This window comes from Anas platyrhynchos, chromosome 28, assembly GCF_047663525.1.
Source record: "Anas platyrhynchos isolate ZD024472 breed Pekin duck chromosome 28, IASCAAS_PekinDuck_T2T, whole genome shotgun sequence".
NCBI classification, from domain to species: Eukaryota; Metazoa; Chordata; class Aves; order Anseriformes; family Anatidae; genus Anas; species Anas platyrhynchos.
Genome location: NC_092614.1, coordinates 3583796 through 3608962, shown reverse-complemented (window position 1 = coordinate 3608962; position 25167 = coordinate 3583796). Strand labels below are relative to the sequence as shown.

General features: G+C 57.5%; 1 protein-coding gene across 1 annotated transcript; it reads left to right on the top strand.

The window, feature by feature from the left end:
- Positions 1-5424: 5424 nt before the first annotated feature.
- On the top strand, positions 5425-22099 carry ACE (angiotensin I converting enzyme). The gene is made up of 25 exons (XM_027445654.3): positions 5425-5830; positions 8723-8890; positions 10085-10172; positions 10447-10590; positions 10826-11017; positions 11142-11239; positions 11748-11920; positions 12173-12396; positions 14110-14254; positions 14546-14644; positions 14866-14988; positions 15485-15696; positions 15906-16042; positions 16315-16473; positions 16883-16970; positions 17175-17318; positions 17546-17737; positions 17953-18050; positions 18345-18517; positions 18977-19200; positions 19422-19566; positions 19773-19871; positions 20296-20418; positions 20965-21152; positions 21433-22099. The coding sequence occupies exons 1-25, from the start codon at positions 5618-5620 to the stop codon at positions 21630-21632; spliced, it is 3849 nt and encodes a 1282-aa protein (XP_027301455.3). The 5' UTR covers positions 5425-5617; the 3' UTR covers positions 21633-22099.
- Positions 22100-25167: the final 3068 nt, after the last annotated feature.

Below are 25167 nucleotides of genomic sequence, written 5' to 3'. Positions count from 1 at the left end.
GTGGTGGCTGATGTGGGGACACCCCAGACCCTGCCACCACGGCCGGCACGCTGCTCTCCTCAGGGCTCGCCAGCGCTTTGTAACCAGCTCTTTAATTAGCGACGTTGCCGGGGACATAATGGGTTTATTAAATCTGCCTGTGGCCGGCGGTAATGAAATCCTCCCCGTGATGCTGGGAGCAGAGCCGGTGCTGGCCGTGGCCGTCCCCAGCTGTCCCCTCTGCGTAGCCCCCCCGGCTTTCCTGGGGCTGCTCTGGGTTTTTTCTGGGGGTCCCGGCACATCCCCGGGATGCTGAGCACCCACGGACCCACAGGAACCCCCCAAATCTGGAATCCTTCACAAAACCAGCAGCTCCTGCCCTTCCCCAGCTGCTGGCCCCTTCCCCTGCCTCTCCCTGAGCTTATCAAATTACCATTCTGCTGATCCAACCCATCACTTGTGTGTTGGTTTTTTTTTTTCCTTTTTCCCCCTAAATGAAGTTTTCATTTCTAAGAAATGCTCATTTGCAGGATGCCTCCCCAGAGGAGCATTTCAAGAGCCCAGCTGGCAAAGTCAGGCTCATTGGGGGGCCAAATGCAAGGAAAAAAAGCTCTGCTTGAGGGCTCTGTGGCTGCTGTTGGGTGCAGCTTAGGGCCCCCAGGGATGATCGCTTTGCTCACCCCTGGCTGATTCCCCCAGCAGGGATTTGTTTTTTTCAGGGGCTGCAGCACCCCCAGCACAGCCGAATCCAGCCCCATCCCTGTGCCAAAGGCAGCACCCAGGGCCCCAGTTGCCCCATGGCTGGTCCCAGTTTCCCCAGGGTTGGTCCCAGTTTCCCCATGGTTGGTCCCAGTTGCCCCAGGGTTGGTCCCAGTTGCCCCAGGGTTGGTCCCAGTTGCCTGGGATCCCACAAAGGCTGGACGAAGGGGGATTCCCATTGGGATGAACCCATCCCAGCCGGGTTACCCCAGAGCAGGGACCGGAGCAGCCCCGCTGGCAAAGGGCACTGCTCCCTGTTTTTCTCCTGGCACCAATTAATCTGCCTTCTCCTCCTGGCTGGGAACAGAGCTCAGCTGAGGAGGGCTGCCGATAAGATGGGCGCAGCAAGCGCAAACACTTCATCACTTTCCGAAGAGGCTGAAGGCTCATTTATGGCCATTTTAATAGCTGCTTGGATAAACACCAGCAATAACCTGCGCTGGACTTGCAGCAGATGATTAATGCACCCACAGCAGTCACGCTCGCTCGCCTTGGGGCTGGGATTGTTTTTCTGTTATTAAGGAAGGGGGAAATAATTAAATAAATAAAAGGGAGAACGGGGACTTTGCCACATATTTGGGGGTTGATGCATGGTTGCGGAGAGAACCCGCTGGGCTCTTCCATCATCCTGCAGCAGCTGGAGAGGAAGGGTGGGTGGAAGGAGAGGAATGGGGGATGGAGGACATGGGGTGAGGGATGGAGGACATGGGATGAAGGATGGAGGACAAGGGGTAAGTGATGGAGGACAAGGGATGATTTCTTGCTCTCACTTCTCCCCTCTGATGCTCCTGGCCCCGTGCCCTGTGCTGGTCTCATCTCCTGCACTGCAGCCAGGGAACTCCCCAGGGGCTAACCTTCGGGGTCTTACTTTTATTTACAACCCTCCCAAGGCACTGCCATCATTTAGGGGCCCTGCGTGCTGCTTTCTGGGGGACTGGCAATGTCACAGCGCATCCTCGGGCTGTTGGCGCTGCTCCCAGACAGAGCTGGAGGAGCTCCCATGGTGAAACCCCATCTCCATCCCTTTCCCATCTCCATCCCTTTTCCATCTCCATCCCTTTCCCATCTCCATCCCTTTCCCATCTCCATCCCTTTCCCATCTCCATCCCTTTCCCATCTCCATCCCTTTCCCATCTCCATCCCTTTCCCATCTCCATCCCTTTTCCATCTCCGTCCTTTTCCCATCTCCACCCAGCCCCACCGACCTGCTCGGTGCCACAAGGGCAGGGACACAGGCAGTCACGCTGGCGTGTCCCCTTCTCCTGCCACTGGCCATAAACCCCTGTCCTGTGGCTCTGTGAGGGGCGTTACCCAGGGCAGGGCCGAAATCTTGCTGATAAGGAGCATTTCTGCTGCGGTCAGCCCCAGCAAGAGCTGAGTGTGCTCTTTTGGTGATAAGGAGGTGCTAAGGGGTGGCTTTAACGATGGGGCAAGCACCCTGCCACTCACTGCACCCTGACCTGGAGAGGGGCTTTAAATGGCACTTTTAGGCAAGAAATGGCCAAAAAACAAACAAACAAACAAACAAAAAACTCAATGGATTTTTTTTTTATTTTTTTTTGCCAGCAGTGCACTGAGTGAGAGCTCCTGTCCCCAAGCCCAGGTGACAGAGGGGGCTGCACAGTCACCCCATGACACCGCACCCACTCAAATCCCACTGGACTGGGTTTACTCCTATTGCTGTTGTTGCTGCCTTGCACCAGCCACAGCAGTTGTTCTAATAGTTTGCAATTATTTTTGCACCTGCAGGTCTGAAACGAACCGCCACGTTGCTGGGGTTGCTTCATTTCTCTTTTTTTTTTTTTTTTTTTTTTTTTTTTTTTTAGGATGAAAAAAGAGCTGTTTAGATGAAAAATTTGGAGTGGAGACATGTTTTCCTCTCCCTCATGGCAACGTCACAGCATCTGGGAAAGCAGCTTAGTGAATTATGCGCTATGATAATTGATTGAATTCATCAGCAAATAAAGCAGCATCATTTAGAATCGCGGTCCAGAGAGCGAGGAAAAATTCCCCATGCAGGGATTTTACGAGCTGGTGCAGGAGCCATTGTGCCCACAAAACCACAGCAACGGGAAAATTAACAGACGAGGGGGCAGACTGCCCCCCAAAAAAGCTCTTTTTGTAGGATAAACCCTCAGCAAACCCTTTCTCTCATCTCCAGAAGCTCCTTGGTTGCTCAAAGAGAGAGATGGGTCAGGCAGGAGTTTTGAAGCACCCTTGAACGCTTTGAGAAATAGGATGGGAATGTTAAAATGTGGATTTTAATGAAAGAAAGGGAAAACTGGCTCGAGCATTCCCAGCCAGAGGCTGTAAGGTGAGCTTACACCTGGCAAAAACCCCAAATCTTCCCGTCTGGCACTGGGGTCTAAATAATCTGCTCCATCACACACCTCCCTGCTCACCTTTAGCCCTCTCCCATCACACCACTGTCATGGCAGATGCATTACAAATCTCCTGAGAATTATTTGGTGTTAAACTCCTTATTTCTGCCTGATTTGGGGGTCTCAGGGTCCAGAGACTCATCTTCCATGTCCTTCACCCTGTGGGGCCACGAGCTGGGAGATTTGTTGAGCCTGGCAAGCCAAAGAGCTTGTTAAAGACGAGGAAAGCAAACTGCACTTCACAAGCAGCGTCCGGCCACGGGCATCCTTTCTGCAGGACATTTGGGGTTTATCCCAGCAGTTCTGGACCCTTTTTTTTTCCATCGGGCTCCAGGGCTCTCCCCTCTCCCTCTGATGCCAGGAGCTGGCTGTGGTGACTCCGGCACGGCACACGTGTCCGCGCACACGCGCTCCGGCGGGGGGGAGGCTGTTTTCATGCAGCTTTTGATGGAAATGCGAGCGGATGGGAAGCATCCTCCTGGCCGGGGCAGCCGCCGGGGACACCGCGGCTCACCCAGGAGCCCACGTCACCCCGCAGCCCCGCGGCTGCTCTCGGTTCAGCATCCGTCTCCGTGGCAACGCATCCTTCATCCTTCTTGCCTTCATCCTTGTTGCATCGCCAGCAGCCCCGGGTACCCCCCAACTGGGTCCTCTGCCCTCCATCACCCACCCCAGAACCCCCAAATTGCGTTGTATGGGAAGAGGGGAGTGTGGGGACCGGTTGGTTTTGCACCCATGGGTGTCTCTGAGCCCATCCTTGGGAGGTGTTTGGGGACGGAATGGCTTTGGGGCAGCACAGAGGCACCAACGCGCGTCTTCAGGCTTGCAGATATCTCACCTGCCTTCCTGGACCTCAGCTGCTTCACCTGACAGCACTGTCCCATGTGTTGGTGGCTTTTCTGTCTGCTCCCAGCTGGGGTTTTTCAGGACGGGATGCCACCAAGCTGCTGGCACCACCAAGAGGGCCCCTGCCCAATGCAAAGTCCCGCAGCACCATCAGCACCTTGGAGGATGCTCAGGTGCATCGACCGTGGGCACCCCAGTGCGCTGTTCCCCTTGGAAAAGGGCCCCAAACTGCCCTCATTGGGGTCACCGTGTACCAGCACCACGCTGAGATCCCAGAGCCCATTTTGGCCATGCTGCTCGCCCGAGACCCTGGCCCAAGAGCCGGGAAAACCCCTCCCCCAGGAGCAGCTGGGAACACGGGGCTGGTGCTCCGCAGGAAATCTCCATTCATTGGCCCTTGGTCGCTGGCCAAATTGGAGCCAAACCAACCATTTTTGCAACTTCCCAAGGAAGTTTCCAGGGACCTGGGGCTGGTGGGGAGAGGGGCTGACAAGGGGGTGCCGTGGTGTCCGGGTTTGGAAGCATTGCTGGTGCCGTTTACAACTGGGTATGTGCTCAGTGTGGGGTAGGAAGTTTTTTTTTGGTGTTCCTGCTAGGAGCACACCCTGATAAGATGTGTTATGGGAAGCTGTGATTTTATGGGGGGGGGGGGAATTAATTGATGTTAGGAGATTGTAGGCTCTTAAATACCTCCTTTCTCTTCTAGAAACAGTTCTCTGCACCCTGTAGGGTTCCCAGCCCTACTGGGAGGACTTGTTCCTTGCTGGGGGCTGTGTTGTCCCATGTGCTCACACCATGGGGCCATGGCAGTGCCCAGCCGTGCTGCAAAGCAAACAAGTCAAGGGATTTTCCCTGCCCTAAAAAAGCACACACAGCCCATTTCCCCATGGGTTGGTTTTGGGGATAGCAGGGCCAGCAGGACGTGGTGAACCCTGAGCCTGAGCTCAGCCCGGGCACAGCTCCCAAGGCAGGGGCGGGCCCCCGGGGAAAAGTGATTTATTTAATTAAAAAAACAAAATAAAGCACAAAAGGAGCTATCAAGCCCACCAAAACGAGTCTGGTTTTCATTTGGAAGGAACTTTTTGTTGCTCGTTTGTCATCAGACCAATTCCTCAAAGTCCAGACACTTTGTGGGACAGGATGGGGTTTCCTTCCCCGCCAGAAGGAACGCGCCATTTCCCTGAAAAACGAATTATGCCCAGGGGCACGACTGCGACAAGAAGCTGCAGGACCTGTCGGGGACATCCTGCCTGGCGCGATGGGGTCCCCCTGCCACCGAGCCAGGAGGGGACTGGGGACAGAGCCCAGCATGGGACTAGTCCTGCGGCCGCCCACCCCACACTCCCAGCCTTCCTCCTGCTGAAGGAATTTCTTTTTCCGCCCTTCCCTCGATTCTTCTCCTTTTTCCCTCCCTCCCTTCCCAGCCCTTTCCCCTTCCCTCGCGGCGCAGCCAGGCACCGAGGGGACTTTGCCCCCCCAAGGCTGAGCTTTCTCCCCGCAGCCTGGAGCAGCTGAAGGATGAGCGAAAACGCTCTTATCTGCGAGGGGAGGCAGGCGCTGTGGGCAGGGTTTGCGCGAAGGCTGCTGGCTTATAAGCAGCCGGCCGCGGAGGGAAGCTCCCTCGCGAGGCTCCGAGCGCAGCTCCCACCGCGATGCCCGTGGCGCTGGGGCTGCTGCTGCTGGTGCTGAGCCCGGTGGGTGCCCTGGAGCCGGGGCTTGAGCCCCCCGATTACGATGCCACCGAGGCGGGGGCTGCCCTCTTCGCCGATGCCTACAACAGAACGGCCGAGATCGTCCTCTTCAAGAGCGTCTCGGCCAGCTGGGATTATTACACCAACCTGACGGCCACCAACGGTGCCCTGCAGGTGGGTGCTGGCACGGGGTGCTGCTGGGGGGGCTCCGGCAGGGTGGGGAGGGCTGGCGGGGTCCCCTTCCTCCCCACGGGTTCCTTTTGAAGCACCCCAAGGTGCTGTCCCGGGACTCGGATGTTTGGCTTGGGAATGGTTTTGTCCCCAAAACTGGCTCTCCGGAGAGCCCCTGCCCCAGTGCAGCAGCCCTGGCCCCGCAGCAGAGCCTGGGTTTATTTTTAGAGGTGTTTCCCTCTGCCCAGAACCTTCCACTTTCCTTCCCCCCCTTCCCAGGCTGGGGTCAGGTGTCAAGTGTCCCTGTCCCTGCCCGGCACCACGTCCCCAGCACTGTGCCGTGCCCCAGCCCCTCGGGAGCCCCAGGCATGAAGGAGCAGTGGGGTGGCACCGGGGCACTCCAGCCCATGGGGACAAGCTGGCTGGGGGGAGGTTGTAGGTTTTGGTGTGGGCTGGAGCTGCTCTCAGTTGCACGAGCTTGGCCCCTGTATGGATGCTCCCCCAGCCCTTGTCATACCTGGGGGGCTGCCACAACCACGGCGTGGGGACGTGTCCATGGGGACACGGACACGGTGCTGTGTGCAGCTTGGACCCATACACCCCACCCCATGTAGCTTATGGTGCACGGGGTCAGCACAACAAATATGTGACCAGCATGCGTTTGGGAACCTGAGTGTTACCTCCACACCCCAAATAATGTCACGCAACGCCCCAGAGCCCAGCCAGAAGCCCGTGGGCAGGAGGCACATGGTGTGCTGCACGTCTGTCTGTGTGGGACACAGCAGCGAGTGGCTGGGGTGGCGGGGGACAAACGCTGCCAACTTGGCAGGACACCCGGCGTGCCCCTCCAGCCTTTTTCGGCCAGCTAACGCTGTCCAGGCACGCGCCCAGCCGCTGCCTGGCAGATGTTGTGGTGGGGTTGGGGACCTTTGGGTGCCGCGGGGGCATCCCGGCTTCAGCAGGCAGTGAGGAGGGGCTGGGGAGCACCTTGCGTGGATTTTGCTCGGGGACATTCCCAGACCAGCCCACTTTCCCATGTTAATAAATACCTGAGGTTCACGGCTGAGTGCTCGCTGTGATCTCAAGGCTTATCGGGCCACCCTGTTCCCCTCCCAGTAGCTCCCAGATAGTTTCGGGGACAAGAGGGGAAAACAGACAGGACTTTTCTGGCTGCTCTGCCCGAAGCTGTGCCCACTCTGAGAAATGCTCAGAGCACACTGCAGAGCTAAAAACACCCTGGTGGTGCCCAGCACAACATTTGCCTGAGCCTGACACAGATGGAGAGGGAGAGGAGGGGATTTGGCCCCTGAAATCAGCCCGTCAAAGGGGCAGCAGAGACACGTGTTGTGCAATGGGGAGGCAGTGAGAACTAAAGGGTTAACAGGGCTTGAGGTGGACAGCAGGACCCGAAAGGCAGAATTTGGGGGATTTGGTGAACCCTTGGGCCAGGCAAACCCCGCTCAGGTCTATAGCACAGAGGGGCTGAGCCCAGCCAGCCCAGAGGTGTGGGGTCCCCCGGGACCTGTCCCCAAAGACGTGGCCAGGGGACAAAGTGACATGGGGGGGACATCAGGCTAAATGCAGGGCAGCAGCCCCCGGCCTTGTGGGGATGGACAGAGGGATGCTGGAATGACAGACAGGCGGGCACGGCCGTGGCAAGGGGTCTGGGGCAGAGCCTCTGGCCTCAGCTCGCTCCACCGGAGCTGTCAGGAGAGTTTAGGGCACAAATCGCCTGACCTAACACAGGCGTCCGTTCAAGAAGGAGATGAAACACAGCTGGACTCTGCCTCCTACAGCTCCCTGGCTCAGAAACGGGGTCTGGGAAGGGATAAAACATCCCTCGTGAGCCTCCACACATCGTGGGTGACTCCCATTGATACAAGGGCATCTTGCTCCAGGGTGGGGGCTGTCATGTCCCGGTGGGATGGGGAGCCGGGGCCGGATGGTACCGGGGTGAGGGTGGAGGTGCTGGGATGCCCAAGGGGGGAGGTGGGCACCCAGCTCTGCTTTAGGCATCTCCCCTCCCTGTCCCCGAGCAACCTCTGGCCACACCACACTGTAACTCCCTTCCCTCCCGAGAGAATGTGATGATTAAAATAAAACAACCCAGGCTTGTTGGAACCAGGCTGGAAACGCCACGAATTACAGCTAATGAGCTCCATAAATCATGCTGGGACGGCACGGGCAGCGAGCAGGCTTTCTGCATGTTCTCACTGCGCACTGCCCGGGCTGATGCACTCCCAAAAAATCAGCATTTCCACGCTGGCCACGTGGATGCTACCGCCCGCGATGCGCCTCGTCCCAAAAATCGTGGCTGCCGGCTGCAGCTCCAGCTGCCTAAATAACCCCTGCAGTGCAGGCTGCTCCCGCTGTCCCACGGCCCTGGGAAGCGAGGTCGGGGCTGGCAGTGCCGGATAAGGGTAATGGGGCACCCAAAACCGGGGGCATCTCCAGGGGGTTGCATCTCCGGGGTAAATGGGTGCCCCTCTGCAAGGCGAAACCCAGAGATGGGGCTTATAGGGCACAGAGCAGGGAGATGCAGCTAAATGTTGCTCGAGCACGGATATAATGATGCTGGCACAATGGCCCATGAGCACCCAACACCCTGCCCACGGGGCACGGACCCCCTGTCCTAATATCCCTAATATCCCTAACAACACCACGTCCAAAACAGCCTCAAAATCCACTCCTTGGGTGCTCTGTGAGGCGAGCGGGGGCTGCAGATGTTGCCTCTTCGGCTGGAAACTGTTGTCTCTTTCTATAAATGTCACGGCTCGGGGACAGCCCTGCCTGCCACCGCGTGTCCCCTGCCCTCTGGCTCGCACAACCCCCGTGACTCTGAGCGCGGTGTCACGTCCCGGCACTGGTCCCCACGTCCCCTCTCTCACCGCGCAGGTCGAGGCATCGCTGGAGGAGCAAAACTTCACAGAGGCATGGGGCAAGAAAGCCAAGGAGCTCTACGGCAACATCTGGAACAACTTCAGTGACACCCAGCTGAAGAAAATCATCGGCTCCATCCAGACCCTGGGGCCCTCCAACCTGCCCCTGGACAAGCGACAGCAGGTAGGCAAGGCTGTGGTGAAGCCCTGGGAGATGCTTGGGTGCTGCGATTCCCCCTCAAAGCCTTTTTTCCTGAGCGTGCAGAATCTGCTGCTGGCCCCTCAGCTGCATTTTGTAGGGTCTCCTGGAGGCTGAAAACTGGGGAAAAGTGATGGAAGGGGGGAGCTGGGAGCTGGGGTCCCACCTCGGGGAGGACACACAGCCAGGATCTGTCCCTAACGTCAATTTGGAGCCACCTGCAAGCAGGGGCTGGAGATTTCCTGCTTACATTGAGCAGCCTTGGGCGTTCCCTGGACGCCGGCCAGGCTGTGCCCATGGCTGGGGCCAGCTGGCTGGAGCCCCCGCAGACACAGCCCAGCAAACAGGAGGGCTGCGGCAGCCACCTGGCTCCCTGCACACCCGGAGCGGCTGTGACCGGTGGCACAGACCAGCAGCAGGGACATCAGGACAGCCTTCCCCATCACAGCCCCGAGCTTGCGGTGTCCTATAATTAAATGCAAGTAAAATGCTCGAGGCAGCGATCCCTGCACATCTCCAGTGGCTCCCGGGGCACCTCCCCACCGAAACCCTGCTTGGCTTGCAAGCCCGGTAATACAATCCTCACTGGAGCAGCGTCAGCCCCAGTTCCTTCCCGGAAACCTGTCCCTGATAACAGAACTGATCCCATCTCCCTGCACATCACCCACGTTTCTCCCCGCCCGCAGCCACCGCCGTCCCCTCCGGAGCAGAGGAATGGGAGCAGAGAGAGGGGGACGGCGCGGGGGAATTTCCGTCCCTGGGAATGGGCTCCCCGAGCAGGTTCCAGGAAACCTCCCGTTGCTATTGTTTGCTGTTGTTGAAGCTCACAGAAATAAATACCCTCCCCTCCTCCTGTGGTTTTTCTTTTTTTTTTTTTTTTTTTTTTGCCCGCTTAGATAAACAGCCTGTGCCGCAGCCCTTCTGACGAAGGGTGTTATAAATAGCCATGCTCCGGGACACGGAGGGGGCTCGGTGAGCGGCCGTGCGTGGGCTGTCTGTCCCAAAGTGCAGAAACAACGGGTGACAACACACACCTCACCCCAAAAAAAGCACTGTATAAACACCCCGATCCTCCTTCGGACACACACACGTGCTCCGGAGATGGGAAGTCTTTGTAAATCCCTCCTCAACAGCCCTTCCCACCCTCTTCCAGCCCCAATGCCTTTTCCCTCTCCGCAGTACAACACCATCCTGAGCGACATGGACAAAATCTACTCCACGGCCAAGGTGTGCCCGACCAACGATACCTGCTGGGAGCTGGAGCCAGGTGCGGTCCTGTCCCCAACCCTGTCCCCATCCCCATCCCAGTCCCCATCCCCATCTCCGTCCCCTGCTTAGGGTCTGCTCCTGATGAGCACCCCCAGGCCGTGACTTCGCCCTGGTCCCAAATTCCCATTGGGATGGGGTTGGCAGGGTCCTGGTCCACATTCATAGGGCTGTCATGGGGTGAGGATGGCTCAATTTGGGTCGATTTTGCACCCCACTCCCGCACCTCCTTCCCACTTGCATCTCTCATGTCCCATGTGTCCCTTCTGTCTCAGACCTCTCGGACATCATGGCCACGTCCCGCAGCTACAAGAAGCTCCTGTACGCCTGGGAGGGCTGGCACAACGCCGCAGGAAACCCACTGCGTGCCAAGTACGAGGAGTTCGTGCAGCTGAGCAACGAGGCGTACCGGATGGACGGTGCGAGCGGGATGGGGACGTGGTGGGTCGGGGAGCGGGGTGGGAAGAGGGGCAACACAGTGTCCTGCTCTCCCCATCCCACTTCATCCAGCCTCCATTTCACCTCTGCCCTGGTGTTGACACCTTGGGGAAGGTGCAAAAGATCCTACTGGTGCCCAACAGGCCCAGCTCTTGGGGCTGGATGTGGGGCAGCCCCTTGGGGATGGAGCTGGGGGTCATCACTGCCTCCCTGCAGGCTTCGAGGACACGGGCAGCTACTGGCGCTCCTGGTACGACTCAGCCTCCTTCGAGGATGACCTGGAGCATCTCTACAACCAGCTGGAGCCGCTCTACCTCAACCTGCATGCCTTTGTCCGGAGGAAACTGTACGACCGCTACGGCCCCAAATACGTCAACCTGAAGGGTCCCATCCCTGCCCACCTCCTGGGTAAGAGCCAGGGGTCCTGGTGGGACTGCAGGGCCGTGGTGGGATGGCGGGTGGTCCCACTTATTGCTGTTTCTCTTCTATCTGACCCACCCCTGGGTCTGCTCTATCTGCTTTTTCTCCTCAGGCAACATGTGGGCTCAGCAGTGGAACAACATCTACGACCTGATGGTCCCCTACCCTGAGAAGCCCAACCTCGATGTGACGAGCACCATGGTGGAACAGGTAATGGGCTGAGGGACCTGCTAGGACACCACTGGGAAAAAAGGGGGGATACGTTGGCCAGGGCTTCCCCATAACTTTGATCCTATGGAAGTGGTTGCCCATATCTGCATATGGGACAGCAGAAAAAACACGTCTGGGAGGGGTAGGGACAGAGAAATGGCACCGCTCCCACTCCAGCAATAGCCAGAGAGGCAGCAGGTGGGAAAAGAGGCAGGCTGGTGTGGTGGGAGCAGTGCTGGTCCTTACGCTGGGGGCTGCATCCCCACCATCACTCATCTCCAAGCCCTCCTGAGACACCTGTCCTGCTCCTATCTCCTGTCCGTTCTGGGCACCAGCCCTGCTGCTTGGTGCTGCTTAGGGATGCTCACCCCATTTCTGGAGCTTCCCATCAGGGTGAGAGGGGCAGGAGCCTTCCTCCTCCCTGTGGTGTTGTGAGAGGATCAGAGGCGATGCCCGAGGCATGGGCAGTTCTTTTCTTGGCCGTAACCTGCTGTCTCCTGCCCTCCAGGGCTGGAACGCCACCCACATGTTCCGGGTCTCGGAGAAGTTCTTCACCTCCCTGGGGCTGCTGGAGATGCCCCCTGAGTTTTGGGACAAGTCCATGCTGGAGAAGCCGACGGACGGGCGGGAGGTGGTGTGTCACGCCTCGGCCTGGGATTTCTACAACCGCAAGGACTTCAGGTGCGTGGGGCCACGCAGGGGCCCAGGGCTATGGGACAAGAGCTTCTTCCACCCCCTTGGTGGTCACTATTTTGGGTACCCCATCACCATCTGGGGTAAGGTTTCAGGGCACCACATAGCTGTGCCTTCCCCACTACTGGGTTTTTCCTCTTTCCCATGGGGTGCTGCCACCCTCTAAGGGTCCTTCCCACTGGGGATGTGCGTGGGCAGACCAGGGACCCTCACCGAGCTCAGGCATCGCTCCTTTCCCAGGATCAAGCAGTGCACAACGGTGACTATGGAGCAGCTGTTCACCGTGCACCACGAGATGGGCCACGTGCAGTACTACCTGCAGTACAAGGACCAGCCCGTCTCCTTCCGCAGCGGGGCCAACCCCGGCTTCCACGAGGCCATCGGAGATGTCATGTCCCTGTCCGTCTCCACCCCCAGCCACCTCAAGGAAATTGGGCTCCTCAGCAGCGCCACCGAGGACGCGGGTATGGCAGCTGCCCTAGGACCAGGAGGGCTCATGGGACACTGACCATGGCACCGGGAAGGGTTTGGGATGTGCCAGGGCAGGCTGCAGCCTGGCAATGCAGCCCTGAGCAGGACAGACCCCGTGGTTGACACAAACCTTTCAACCATCCTTGGTTTGACAGACTCTACAATTACCCTAAAGGAGGCTGTAGCGAGATGGGAATCGGTCTCTCCTCCAAGCGCCAAGTGATAAGACAAGAGGAAGTGGGCTTAATTTGTATCAGGAGAGGCTTAGGTCAGATATTAGGAAAAATTTCTTCACTGAAAGGGTTGTGAAATGTTGGAACTGGCTGTCCAAGACAGTAGATGAGTCACTATCCCGGGAGGTCTTCAAAAAACTTAGAGATGTAGAGCTTAGTGGTTGAATGGTGGGCTTGGCAGTGCTAGGTTAAAGGTTGGACGAGATGATCTTGGAAATCTTTTCCAACTTAAATGATTCCATAATCCTGGTTCTTGTTGCCATGGGTCCATGCACAGACCCCCTCCTTGGCTCCATGCATGACCCCTTCTGGGCTCTGTGGACAACTTCTTGGCTCCATCCTCTTCACCACCACGAGCAGCAGCAATGCTCCCTGGAGCCTTGTCTGTTCCCTTCCCCTCCCCAGCAGAAACTCAAACCGAAAGCAGCACCTATGGTGTTTATTGGTTTTGACATTTCCAGTGTCTCCCCTTCCTGTCCACCCGGGAGCTCACCACGTAGCTCTGCGGAGGCGGCACCGAGCGCTCGCTCAGACAACCCGCCTGGTCACAAGGACAGGCAGCGGGTGACACATCCGCCTGCCAGCCAGTGCAGAGGAGGAGGACTTGTCGCTGCAGGACGTTTCCCAGCTTGGCAAGGGTCTGCACGCCCCCCCACACCTCCCAGCCAACACGTCAAACCAGACAGCGGCAGAGGAAACCAAGCGTTCGCAGAGCCCTGCCGCAGGCGGCTGCTTTGTGGAGGAGGGCCAGTCCCGGGTCCTCCTGCCTTGTCGTTAAATCTGTTTCGTGATGGGGAAGCCGTCACAGCAGCCAAAATTGTTGGGCTGATGCTGCACAAACATCACGGAGCAGATGGTCGCTGCCTCAAGGCATCGCTGCCTGACTTGGCGGCCGCGCCACCACCGTGGTGGCAGCCAGCAGCCCGTCGGGGGAATGCTGCCAACCCCTTCCCGACCCTACAGCTGCAGCTGGGTCTCCAGCTGGTCCTTCTTTAGTCTTCCCTTGCTCAAGGTGAAGGGTAAAGCAGATGTCACCATCACCTGTGCTCCGCGTGGTATGGTGGTGACTGCCCCAGGTCTGGATCCAAACCATGGCAGCCTTTGCTTTGGTGTGCCAGCCCTGGGGACCAAATCCCTTTCACCCTGAAGCCCCTGTAGGGTGAACATGTTATCAGGGAGCCCTTAGAGTTACCCTCAGCAGAGACTTCTCCAGGCTTCAGGTAAGGGGACACCAGGCTTGTCACTCCCATTGCTCCCAGTCAGTAGAAAGACGTGTTCCCCCAAGCAGGAGCTGCGGCCAGAAAAACCTCCCGTGTCCTGTGCACAAATTTCTAAGGATCACAATTACATGTTGAAATGTTGTTCCAACTTCTCATCCATCTCTCCTCACCCCACTCCCAACAAAAACCCAGTGACCATAGTGCCGCCTGCCAGGGCTCCTTCCCAACTTCATTTGGGCTCTGTTTCATGCAGAGAGCAGCATCAACTACCTGTTGAAGATGGCCTTGGAGAAGATCGCCTTCCTGCCCTTTGGCTACCTCATCGACCAGTGGCGCTGGAACGTGTTCAATGGCCACACGCCCCCCAGTCGTTACAACTACGACTGGTGGTATCTGAGGTAGGGGACAGTCGCAGAGGGTGGATACGTGCATGGAAGCTGAGGGTGTGCAAGGATGGAGGGTGGGCAGAAAGGAAAAAGGGGCCATGGAGATGGCTGGAGAAAGATGGATGGAGGGGTGGAGGGATGGGAGAGAGGAATGCATAGGAGGGTGGGTTGAGGATCGGGAAGACATGGAAGGACACAAATTGTGCAGATCTCTTCAGCACTGTGCCTTCTTTTCCTGTTCCCTGCCTTGGTTCCTCTGGCTCCCTCTTTCCAGCTCATGCTCTTGTTCTCTGTTGCCTACAGAACTAAATACCAGGGTATTTGTGCTCCAATTTCGAGGAACGAAAGCAACTTTGACCCTGGGGCAAAGTACCACATCCCTGGGAACACCCCTTACATCAGGTAGAGGAGGTGCTGGGAAGGGGATGGGGGCTTGGGGCAGGGGGTGTGGGGACCCCAACTCTTCAGGCAGGGGCTGGGATGCATTGCTCAAGACACAGACACCATCCAACGCTTGGGAGCACAAATGGTGGGGAGCAGATGTGTGGCAAGGTGCCTTCAGCCATGCCCTGGGACTCGCCTGCTTTGTCTCCGGTGCTCACCTTCACGGGCTTCCTCGGCAGGTACTTTGTGAGCTTCATCCTCCAGTTCCAGTTTCACAAGGCGCTGTGCCAGGCGGCCAACCACACTGGTCCCCTACACACCTGTGACATCTACAACTCCACAGAGGCTGGAGCCAAACTCAGGTGGGGACAGAGAAGGGTCGGGACAATCGCCATGGGCAGATGTGTGCGTGGAAGCTGATGGTGTGCAAGGAAGAAAGGAAGGAAAGAAGAAAGGAAGGAAGGAAAGAAAAAGTGGCCATGGAGATGGCTGGAGAAATAGCTTTGCAGATGGATGGATGGATAGATGGAAATACAAGGAAGCACTGGGGTGGGGTGAGTGGTCCTCACCGGAGTCCTGCTATTGTCCCTGTCACTAGCTCCCACCCAGACAAGAGGTCACTAAAGCATGTTTGGTTCTTGTAGACTCCCTGGGCATTAATGAATGCATGAGAATGTGGTGGAAAGTCTTCAGACCCCAGGCACAGGATATCTGGGGGGGCTTCAGAGGCAGTTTCCAGGCTCACGTCCCTCTCAGGAATAGCATCTGCAACGCTTGTGAAGCAGAGACACCACCACTGCTTTTCTCCCATCCATCCTCCGACCTAATGCTGGCTCTTGCTGTCCCACTCCTCTGCAGGGAGGTGCTGGAAGCTGGGTCTTCCAAGTCATGGCAGGAAATCCTGTTCAACCTCACTGGCACGGATAAGATGGACGCTGGGGCCCTCCTGGAGTACTTCAGCCCTGTCACCACCTGGCTGGAGGAGCAGAACAGCAAGACCAATGAGGTGCTGGGCTGGCCAGAGTTCGACTGGCGTCCCCCTGTCCCTGAAGGCTACCCTGAAGGCATTGGTAAGGCCCAGCTGGAAGGGTTTAGGGCAGGCAGCTTGTCCTGCGATCCCATCCCCTCTCCCGTGGGACGCCTCCACCTTCAGCATGCTCCCAGGCATCTTTCGGCAGACCTGCAACTCTGGGACGTGTTCAAGCCTGGTGGAGAAACCTCTTAAAAGTCCTCTTTCAAAACGGACTTCCCCTCTCTTTCCTCTTATCTCTTCCTCTAGACAAAATAGCAGACGAGGCACAAGCTAAAGAGTTCTTGGCCGAGTACAACAGGACGGCCGAGGAGGTGTGGAACGCCTACACTGAGGCGTCCTGGACCTACAACACCAACATCACCGACTACAACAAGGAGATCATGGTATGGAAACAACCCAGGCAACAGCCACGGCAGGCAGCTGGTTCCCATTGCAAATGAGCTCTGAAAGCCAGGACAACCCCTGTCCCTAGCAGAGCTGTAGATGAGAACCCCATTCTCATCCAGAAGGTGACTTGTCCATGAAAAGTCCTGCCATGAGGTACCCCCAGAGAAGCCACGGGGAGGTTGTCAGCCATGGCAGGGCAGGTGGTGCTTGTGGTGAAGGCCCGTGTCTCAGGGAGCTCCCTCAGGTAACTCCTCTCCTGCCTTTGCAGCTGGATAAGAACTTGGCCATGTCCAAGCACACCCTTGAGTACGGGATGAGAGCCAGGCAGTTCGACGCCTCCGACTTCCAGGACCAAACTGTCACACGCATCCTCAAGAAGCTGAGCGTCATCGAGAGGGCAGCCCTGCCTGAGGATGAGCTGAAGGAGGTGAGCTGCAAGGGGACAGGGCAGGACGGGCTGTCCTTTGCCACTACCCTGTGGGAAGACACAGGCTTTGCCCAGCTTTTAGGAAATGGCCCTGGGCAGCTGCCCCTGCCCCTGCAGAAGGTGATAGTTTGGTACCTTCTGCCCAAAAGCAAGACCCTCACCTCCAGGATTTCTCACCCAAAGGTTGCCTGCCCCAGCCTGCTGTGGGGCGCAGCTGCTTGGGTGGCAATGGCACATTGCATGCTGGCCCCATACTTGCCATAGTAACTCAGCTTTGATTCCTTCTGGGGTCATACTTGACCTGCCAGGACAGTGTGGAAGGGGCCAGGGGAACATCCCAATGGGCTGTGTTGTTCCCCAAGAGCAGGAGCAAAGTTAACAAGCTCACACAATTCAATTTCATTTGCAGTACAACACCCTTCTCTCAGATATGGAGACCACATACAGCGTAGCCAAGGTCTGCAGGGAGAACAAAACCTGTCACCCCCTGGATCCTGGTAAGACCTGGCAGGGTGCTCAGCGAGTCATCTGCAGCAGGCCCAGGAAGGAGGGATTCTTCATAGGGACATGGAGAAGGGTCGTGAAGGGGCACTTTCCACCTTCTCGGTGATGGCCCCTGAGCAGTATATTGGGTCTAGAGCATCGTTGCATCAGGCTAGCCCAGCCAACGCCATCATCTGGCTTCACTGCTCTCTCTTTAGACCTCACGGACATCCTGGCCAAGTCACAGGACTATGATGAGCTCCTCTTTGTCTGGAAGGGCTGGCGGGATGCTTCTGGGAAGAAAATGAGGAACAACTACAAGCGATACGTGGAACTGAGCAACAAGGCAGCTGTGCTCAACGGTCAGTGTCCTGCTCCTTCAGAGACACACCAATGTCTCAGCACCCCGTCAGCAGAGAATTGAGTTGATCATCCAACTCAAAGCCAATATCTTGAGGGCATAGAGGTCCCAAAACTGTCATTAGGTCCCCTGTCCCATAGGCATGGAGGGACCTGGGGTGTCTGAGTGGCAAGACAGATTCTTACCTAAGAAGGGAAGTGTCTGACAGCTCCTTTTGCCCCACCTCAGGCTACACAGACAACGGGGCTTACTGGAGATCCCTGTATGAGACATCCACCTTGGAGGAAGATCTGGAGAAGTTGTACCTGCAGCTGCAGCCCCTGTACCTCAACCTGCATGCCTATGTACGCCGGGCCCTATACAAAAAGTATGGAGCTGAGCACATAAACCTGAAGGGTCCCATCCCTGCTCACCTGCTAGGTAAGGGCTATGTGGGGGCCTCGAGCTGTGTCTCCCACCAGGCATAGCTTGCTGCAAGTCATGCCAGGACCTCATGCTTGCATTGCCCTCGTGCAGGCGGTGCAGGGACTGGTGACTGTGCAACCTGGCCACAGACAGGGTAGCCCATCCTGAAAAGTGGGGAGTAACGGGTTGTCTTTGTTCTTCTCCCTCCATCTTCCTCCTGCTCTTCCCAGGCAACATGTGGGCCCAGTCATGGTCCAACATTTTCAACCTGGTGGTGCCCTACCCAGATGCCACCAAGGTGGATGCCACCCCAGCCATGAAGGAACAGGTCAGTGCTTTTACAGTCTGCTCTGGAGACGTCCTCTGGGACCCATCACCCTCAGGCCACTGCCAACACCCCCATTGCTGAATGCTTTGATGCTTCCAGAAGCTTCCATGACATGCCCCTATTCCTTCCCCATCCAGATTTACCAAGGGCTGGGCCCAACAGTAGTTGCCATCAAAGACCTCCCAAGCCCAGAAGGACAAGACTGTCCCCAGCCTCCCATCCTTCCCACAGCCTCCAGCACACACAGGATCCCCCAGTGCCCCTCACCGAGTCCTCCATCTGCTCTCTCCCCAGGGCTGGACACCCAAAATGATGTTTGAAGAGTCGGACCGTTTCTTTACCTCCCTGGGCCTCATCCCCATGCCGCAGGAGTTCTGGGACAAATCCATGATCGAGAAGCCGACGGACGGGCGGGAGGTGGTGTGTCACGCCTCAGCATGGGACTTCTACAACCGCAAGGACTTCAGGTGCCTGCAGGGAGCGAGTGGTGCCCCTGGCTCCCATGGTGCTGGGGCAGCATCTTGGTGGGATAAGGGCACGTGGGATGGTGCCGCCGCGGTGTCCCTTGCTCAGCAGCTGTGGCAGCCCCTCTCTGGCACTGCCACTGGTACCCAAGATGCTGGCATTGATGGCAGGAGTCCCCATAGCAGGGGGAGGGCAACTTATACCTTCCCTGAGCTGCCCAGAAGATGGAAAAGCTGACAAACATGGACAGGGAATGGGCAGGGGCAGCAGGAGAGGCAGAAAGACAGTCAGGGACCAACCCCATGGAGCAGGACCAGCATCAGACCTGGGGAGGGGACACGTGGAAAGAGACCAGAGGGAAACATAGATGGTTATGGTACCGTAATGGGGTACGGTCGTTCTTGGAGACTTTCACCCCAGCTCTGCCCTTTCTTTTCTCCCCACCCCATGTCCTCATCCAGGATCAAGCAGTGCACTGTGGTGAACATGGATGACCTGATCACGGTGCACCACGAGATGGGCCACGTCCAGTACTTCCTGCAGTACATGAACCAGCCCATCTCATTCCGCGATGGAGCCAACCCTGGCTTCCACGAGGCTATTGGGGACGTTATGGCCTTGTCCGTCTCCACCCCCAAACATCTGCACAGCATCAAGCTGCTGGACCAAGTCACAGAAAACGAAGGTGAGCTGGCATGGGGGCACCCCACGGCACACGTGGGGGCAGCTGGGGATGCAGAGGGCCAGGATGGACTGGACAAGGTAGAAGGGGACACGCACGGTGGCTTGGTATGCAGGGAAGAGACAGGATCTGATGGGGACCCTCTGCCCCTGGGCAGAATGACCCACACAGGGTGGAAAGGTGGGCACAGTACCCCCTTGCTCACACCTTCCCACTCTGGACAGAAAGTGACATTAACTACCTGATGAGCGTCGCCCTGGACAAAATCGCCTTCCTGCCCTTCGGGTACCTCATGGACCAGTGGCGCTGGAAGGTGTTTGATGGGCGCATCAAGGAGGACGAGTACAACCAGCAGTGGTGGAACCTCAGGTGTGCTCGAGCTCAGACCCCTCTTTGGTGCAAGGTCCTTGGCCATCGTCCCACTACGTGTTTTCTCCCTGTGGCCCAGGTGGCTGCAGTGGGACTTGATGGGATAACACAACCCCTTACCCTGTCCCCACACCCCGCTGTGTCCCCTCCTGGCTTACCCCACCTTCTCCTCCCCAAACTGAGCTAATTCTCCCTCTCTGGCCCAGGCTGAAGTACCAGGGCTTGTGCCCACCAACACCAAGGTCTGAAGATGACTTTGACCCTGGAGCAAAGTTTCACATCCCTGCCAATGTCCCCTACATCAGGTGAGTGAGCGGGGCTGGGAGGGACACCGCTGGGATAGGTGAGCCCATGCAGAAGCAGGGACCTCTGATTCAGGTGCTAGCAATGGCACCTTGTTTCACGGCTGGAGGGACACCTGGTGGTGCCCATCCCAAAATACGGGGTATATATCAACAGAACCTTAGAGGGAAAGGCTGGATCTAGGGGAAATTTCTCCTTGTCCAAGGGAGGTGGGCTCAGCCACACAGGCAGCTATAAAATGCACATTAAAAGGAAAAAATGGCATCAGCACATTGGACCAAACTGATGCAGGTGGAGATCCAAAGCCAGTGATACCCTTCCAGGCTGGGATTCTGCACCTGGAGGATAAGGGGGAGCTCATCATCCCCCTGCACAGCCACTAGCAGGGTCTGTCCCCGTGTCCTCACCCCTCTGTGGCCCCTCCAGGTACTTTGTCAGCTTCGTGATCCAGTTCCAGTTCCACCAGGCTCTCTGTGACGCAGCTGGGCACACGGGGCCCCTGCACAAGTGTGACATCTACCAGTCCAAGGAGGCCGGGAATCTCTTGGGGTAAGTGTGGACAGGGTAGAGCCAAGACCTTTATGACCCCAAATACCTTAAAGTCAGGCCACAGCTCTGCAGGACAGCAGAGCCCCTGGTGCTCCATCCTCTCCCTGCCCCAGCAATGCTCCAGTCCCTGGCCCTGGGACATGGGGGACCCTGGGCTGGGTGCTGCAGCTGTGATTGCAAAAGCAGCCACTAGATGGTAGCTGGGCCACTGGCAGGTGGAAGGCTCCCTCCCTCCTCCTCTTCCTCCTCTGCAGCCCCCAGTTCCTTAGGGAAAAGAGCCCCCTTGCTTCAAGGGAAGCACCTGTAAAATTAACCCTTTCACCCATAAACTGATCTGCATCAGTCCGGGCTCCTGGAAGGCTTTAGGCATGTAAAACCCCATATCCCACATGCAAAACCTTTTCCCCCATGCTCTGGGCTCACAGATACCAGAAAGCAGAGACCGTGCCCCAGGGCTGCTGGCACCAGGAACCCCAAGCCCTGAAGGCAAGGGCTGGTGGCAAAGGGGCAATGGGGAGCCCACTGGAGCCGATTTTTCCCTCGCAGGGAGGCCATGAAGCTGGGTTTCAGCAAGCCGTGGCCTGAAGCCATGCAGCTCATCACAGGGCAGCCCAACATGTCAGCAGAGGCCCTGATGAGCTACTTCCAGCCCCTCATGACATGGCTGGTGAAGGAGAACGAGAAGAATGGGGAGGTCCTGGGCTGGCCTGAGTATGACTGGACTCCTTACACGGGTACGTGGGAATGGGCTGAACACGGTGGGTACACGATGGGGGAGAGTTTGGTCCTCTCCAGGGTGGGGATGGGGCTCACAGCAGAGATGGAGCTGCCCTGGTGCCCCTTGGCCACCCCAAAAACAACAGGGGTTTTGGATGCTCCTCCTTGACTTCCCAGCAAGCTGAGTCTAAAGGAGACAAGTCACCCAAGAGACCAGCAAAGGAGAAGCTGGTGACCCACCACACCCAGTCCAGAGCCACCAGCACTAACCACGTCCCTCATTTCTCCATTTTCCAGCCGCTCAAAGCCAAGCTGGCTCCTCCGACCGAACCGATTTCCTGGGCATGTCCCTGAACAGCAAACAAGCCTCAGCAGGTGGCTGGGTCCTGCTCGCCCTGGCACTCGTCTTCGTGATCACCACCATCTTCCTGGGCGTCAAGTTGTCCTCGGCAAGGAGAAAGGCCTTCAAATCCAGCTCAGAAATGGAACTAAAATAAGGCGGACACCGATGGGGGAGCACAGACAGGGTACGAGCGCAGGCACTCGGGCAGGCTGGTGGCAATGCTGCGGGCACGTTCGCCCACGAAGCCATGGGTTTCCACAGCCCAGGACTCCTCTCTCCAATCAGGTTGGACTTTTTTTTTTCCACTATGCAAGAGCCAAAGCAGAAAAGACCTATTTATTTGTCAGCGTCTGCATAAGGGGGAGAGAAATTCAGGCACCGGCAGGCACGGAGCCATCACGGGCTGCCCCCATGCCTGGGGGGCGCAGGTCCAGCCCAGGCACCCACCATCTATCTCCAACCCCTATGCCAGGGTGGCCAAAGCCATGGGGGCTTCAAGTGACAGAGGGCAGGCTTGGGAAGGACAGAGCACGTTTGTGTCCTCTGTCCATCCCTGGTTTGCCCACTGCTGGGCTGTTCGCTTGCATGGATGAAAAATAAACCCATGTCTTGTTACCCCCAGCGCAGCAGCTCGGCTCCTTCTTGTGGGTGGTATCTCCGTGGGATGCTGGGCTGGTGAGAATACAATTTCCTAGGGGTCAATGTGGCTTTTGGGGTCTCCTCCATCCCCATCATGAAAGCTCAGCATCCCTTTATGGCAGCACCATCACCCCCTAAACACTGGCTCCCGTTGCAGCTGCTGTCTCAGGGTTTCTCCGTAGGGCATACACCTAACCAAGGGGCTGCATTAGGGCCAGAAAACCCCAGCTGAGAAGTGGGTTTCCAGAAAAGTCCAAGCCTGAGCTATAATGAGGGTTGAGGGTCACCAAGTCCAAGCAGGGACAGGGCTCGAGCTCGCGGCTCCAGCACAGGGACGATGCGCGTTTACGTAAGGGCCGGGGGGGCTCTGAGGTCAGCGATCGCCTCCCGCTCCCCAGCTCTGATTATCTTGGGATCAGCCGTGCTTGAGGCTTTTTTTCCCCGTCTTTCTTCTGCTTCTGTAAATAAAACTTCGTATTTGTTCTGCGGTGATTAGGTGCAAAACTAATCCCAGGCCAGGGATTATTGCAGCCTTAAAGAGCCGCGATCTGCTGCAGCCCCAAGCAGGAAGGGAAATGAGGGGACGCAGGGCAGATCACGCCATCCCTCTCACCCGATGGCCTCCACCCTCAGCCCTGTCTTACAGGGGGAAACAGAGCCCCGAGAGGAGCAGAAGGCAGGTGTCTGCCCGCCCACGCTCGGGTTTGTGTTTGTTTGCTTCCATCTCCTACGCCCACGGGGAGGCGAAGCCGCTGGTCGCACATCTTCCCGCTGCGGTCCCAGGGCTGGGGGAGCAGCTGCCCCAAATGCCCGCACCCCACAGCAGCACCATCCCTGCCCCTCCTTCCCAGCCACGCGATGCCCGTGGAGCAGAGACCTTGCAAAGTGCGAGCTGGGTTGGAAGCCAAGTTTGCTTTCAGCCCCAGAAGGCAGGCTGCTGCAGGTGCGCTCCATCCAGCTCAGCTCCCCGCTGGTAATTTGTAGCCCTGTGGCTGCTTTCTGCACCATTAACGGAGGTCTCCAAGGTCATCAAGGTCTTGCCAGCTTCAGGAAGATTGCTTTCTGGAGAGGAGAGAGCCACACTGAGCACTCCGCTCAGGGACTGCGATACACGCTCAGCCCTAACTCCGCATCAGAGCCCACACGGGAGCTGCTGGTGTCCTGGAAGAGGCCACGGTTAAGTGGTGGGTGATGGAAACACAGAGCTGCAGCCTCCTGCTCGGGGACAGAGAGGCAACACAAGCCAAAGGTCCATCCAGGAGATGCAGGAGGACACCAGGTTACCTCCAGCACAGCTCCGAGCTCCAACCAGGAGCAGGACGGGGCACGCAGCTACCTCCAGCCCAGCTCAAGATGAAATGAAGGTCCTGAGCTGAGCTTAACTGGAGCTGCTGAGCCGTGGGTGGGGGCACAGGTGAAGCTTTCCAGGGCAATTAAGACCCGCTGGTGCCCTCAGGGCTCTGCTACCCATCACCAGCGTTTTACAAGTTACCTTTAAAATGAGGATGCTTCACCTCCCCTGTTGTGATAACATCTGGAGAGATTTTGCTGCCTTCTGGCTTCTGCATCACGCTTCCTGCTGAAATTAGGAGGCTTAGCAAAATTACTCCCTAGGAAAAAGGAGAAAAAAAAAAAAAAAAAAAGGAAAAGAGAAAGAGCAGAGAAAGAGGAGATTCCCTTTCAATTCACAGATCCCCCCCAAGGGGAGCTCAGAAAGCAGCACCCCAGGCCTGCGGGGGCTGTGCTGGGGATGCCTGCGCACAATGCTCCTAGAGAGCAGATTTGCTTCAAAACCACGCACATCAAAAGCAAAAACCACGCTGGGTTCCCTTCACCAGCCTGGAGACCCTTTGGGCACAGCGAAACCTATTTTCCTTTTTTTTAATTTATTTTATTTTTTTAATGCTCATTATCCTCACTCACCGTGCTGGGGGAAGGTGACTGGCGGGGGGGGACCCCACGTCCCCAGCGGCTGGCGGGGGCCCGGCCAAGCCGGGTCTATTCTTAGCTGGTAGGTGGCCGGGCAGGAGCAGGCAGGGCGCGCGGGGCCGCGTTCCTCGCATTCCCCTTCCCCGGGGACAAGGAGCGCCTGGAAAAATGCAGCCGCGGCTTGGCAGCACCCAGGGGCCAGAAGCAGGGGCCAACCCCGGGCAGGGGTCATCAAGGGGGGGGGATATGGCACCGAGGGCATCCTGCGGGTGGGGTGGGCTAAGAAGGGGTCGGCAGACCCCAAATCCTTGCCCAGGAGCCCAGGGAGGCAGCCAGAGATGCAGGAAAGCGTCGGGCACCCACATGGGTACCCCACGCCTGGAGGCACCTCTGTGGGGCTGAGTGGCGCTGACCCCTTGCCCCATCCATCCTCCCACTCTCCCCATCCATCCTCCTGCTCGCCCCATCCATCCTCCCAACCCCAAAGACAGTGGGGGAGTCACGAGCCTGCCCCGTGCCTCAGTTTCTCCTTCTGTGCAGTGTGGACGTGCCACATCCTGGAGCTGAGCTCCCTTGTTTTTTCATCCCTCTGCTGAACGGGATTTGGCCCCTGTTGGGAAATAACCCCCCAGGACTCAGTTTAGTGTCACTGAGACCTTCCCAAGTTTCTGGCCTCCCCCAGGATGGCACTGGGGAGAGCGCAGGGTTAATTTTGTTTGCACATCCGACTGGTTTTGTGATTTATTTTTTGTACTTAGCTAACAAACAGTGTCACTGGGAAATTTTGGGGAAAAAAGAGAGATTTGGAGGGGTGAGGTGGACGTGGTCGAGGATGACCCCAAATCCACCCATGCCCCTTCCCCAGCTGTCCCCCGGGGTCACAACTCCGGCTCCATCTCCTCCCTCCGGAGCTTCTTCCAAAAACCAAGGGCACGAGGGGTGCCGGGCAGGGGGGACCCCTGTGCCTGTTTGGGGACAGCCCCGGTGGCTGCCAGCAGCTTTGGGGACTGCGGAAGTCCCATATCTCTGTCCTCAGCCTCGCTCTCCCGCTGTGCCTGCAGCCCAGCTCTGATTACCGAAAGGTGGAGGAACGCCGGCTCACGGCTGGCAAACATTTCTCC

What these genes read in the sequence shown, in the direction of transcription:
- ACE (XM_027445654.3), top strand. Translation starts at nt 5,618, where the DNA reads ATGCCCGTGGCGCTGGGGCTGCTGCTGCTGGTGCTGAGCCCGGTGGGT. An exon ending in CTGCTGGGAGCTGGAGCCAG is followed by an intron (nt 10,173 to 10,446) that starts GTGCGGTCCTGT and finishes CTTCTGTCTCAG; the next exon opens with ACCTCTCGGACATCATGGCC. An exon ending in CGAGCACCATGGTGGAACAG is followed by an intron (nt 11,240 to 11,747) that starts GTAATGGGCTGA and finishes CCTGCCCTCCAG; the next exon opens with GGCTGGAACGCCACCCACAT.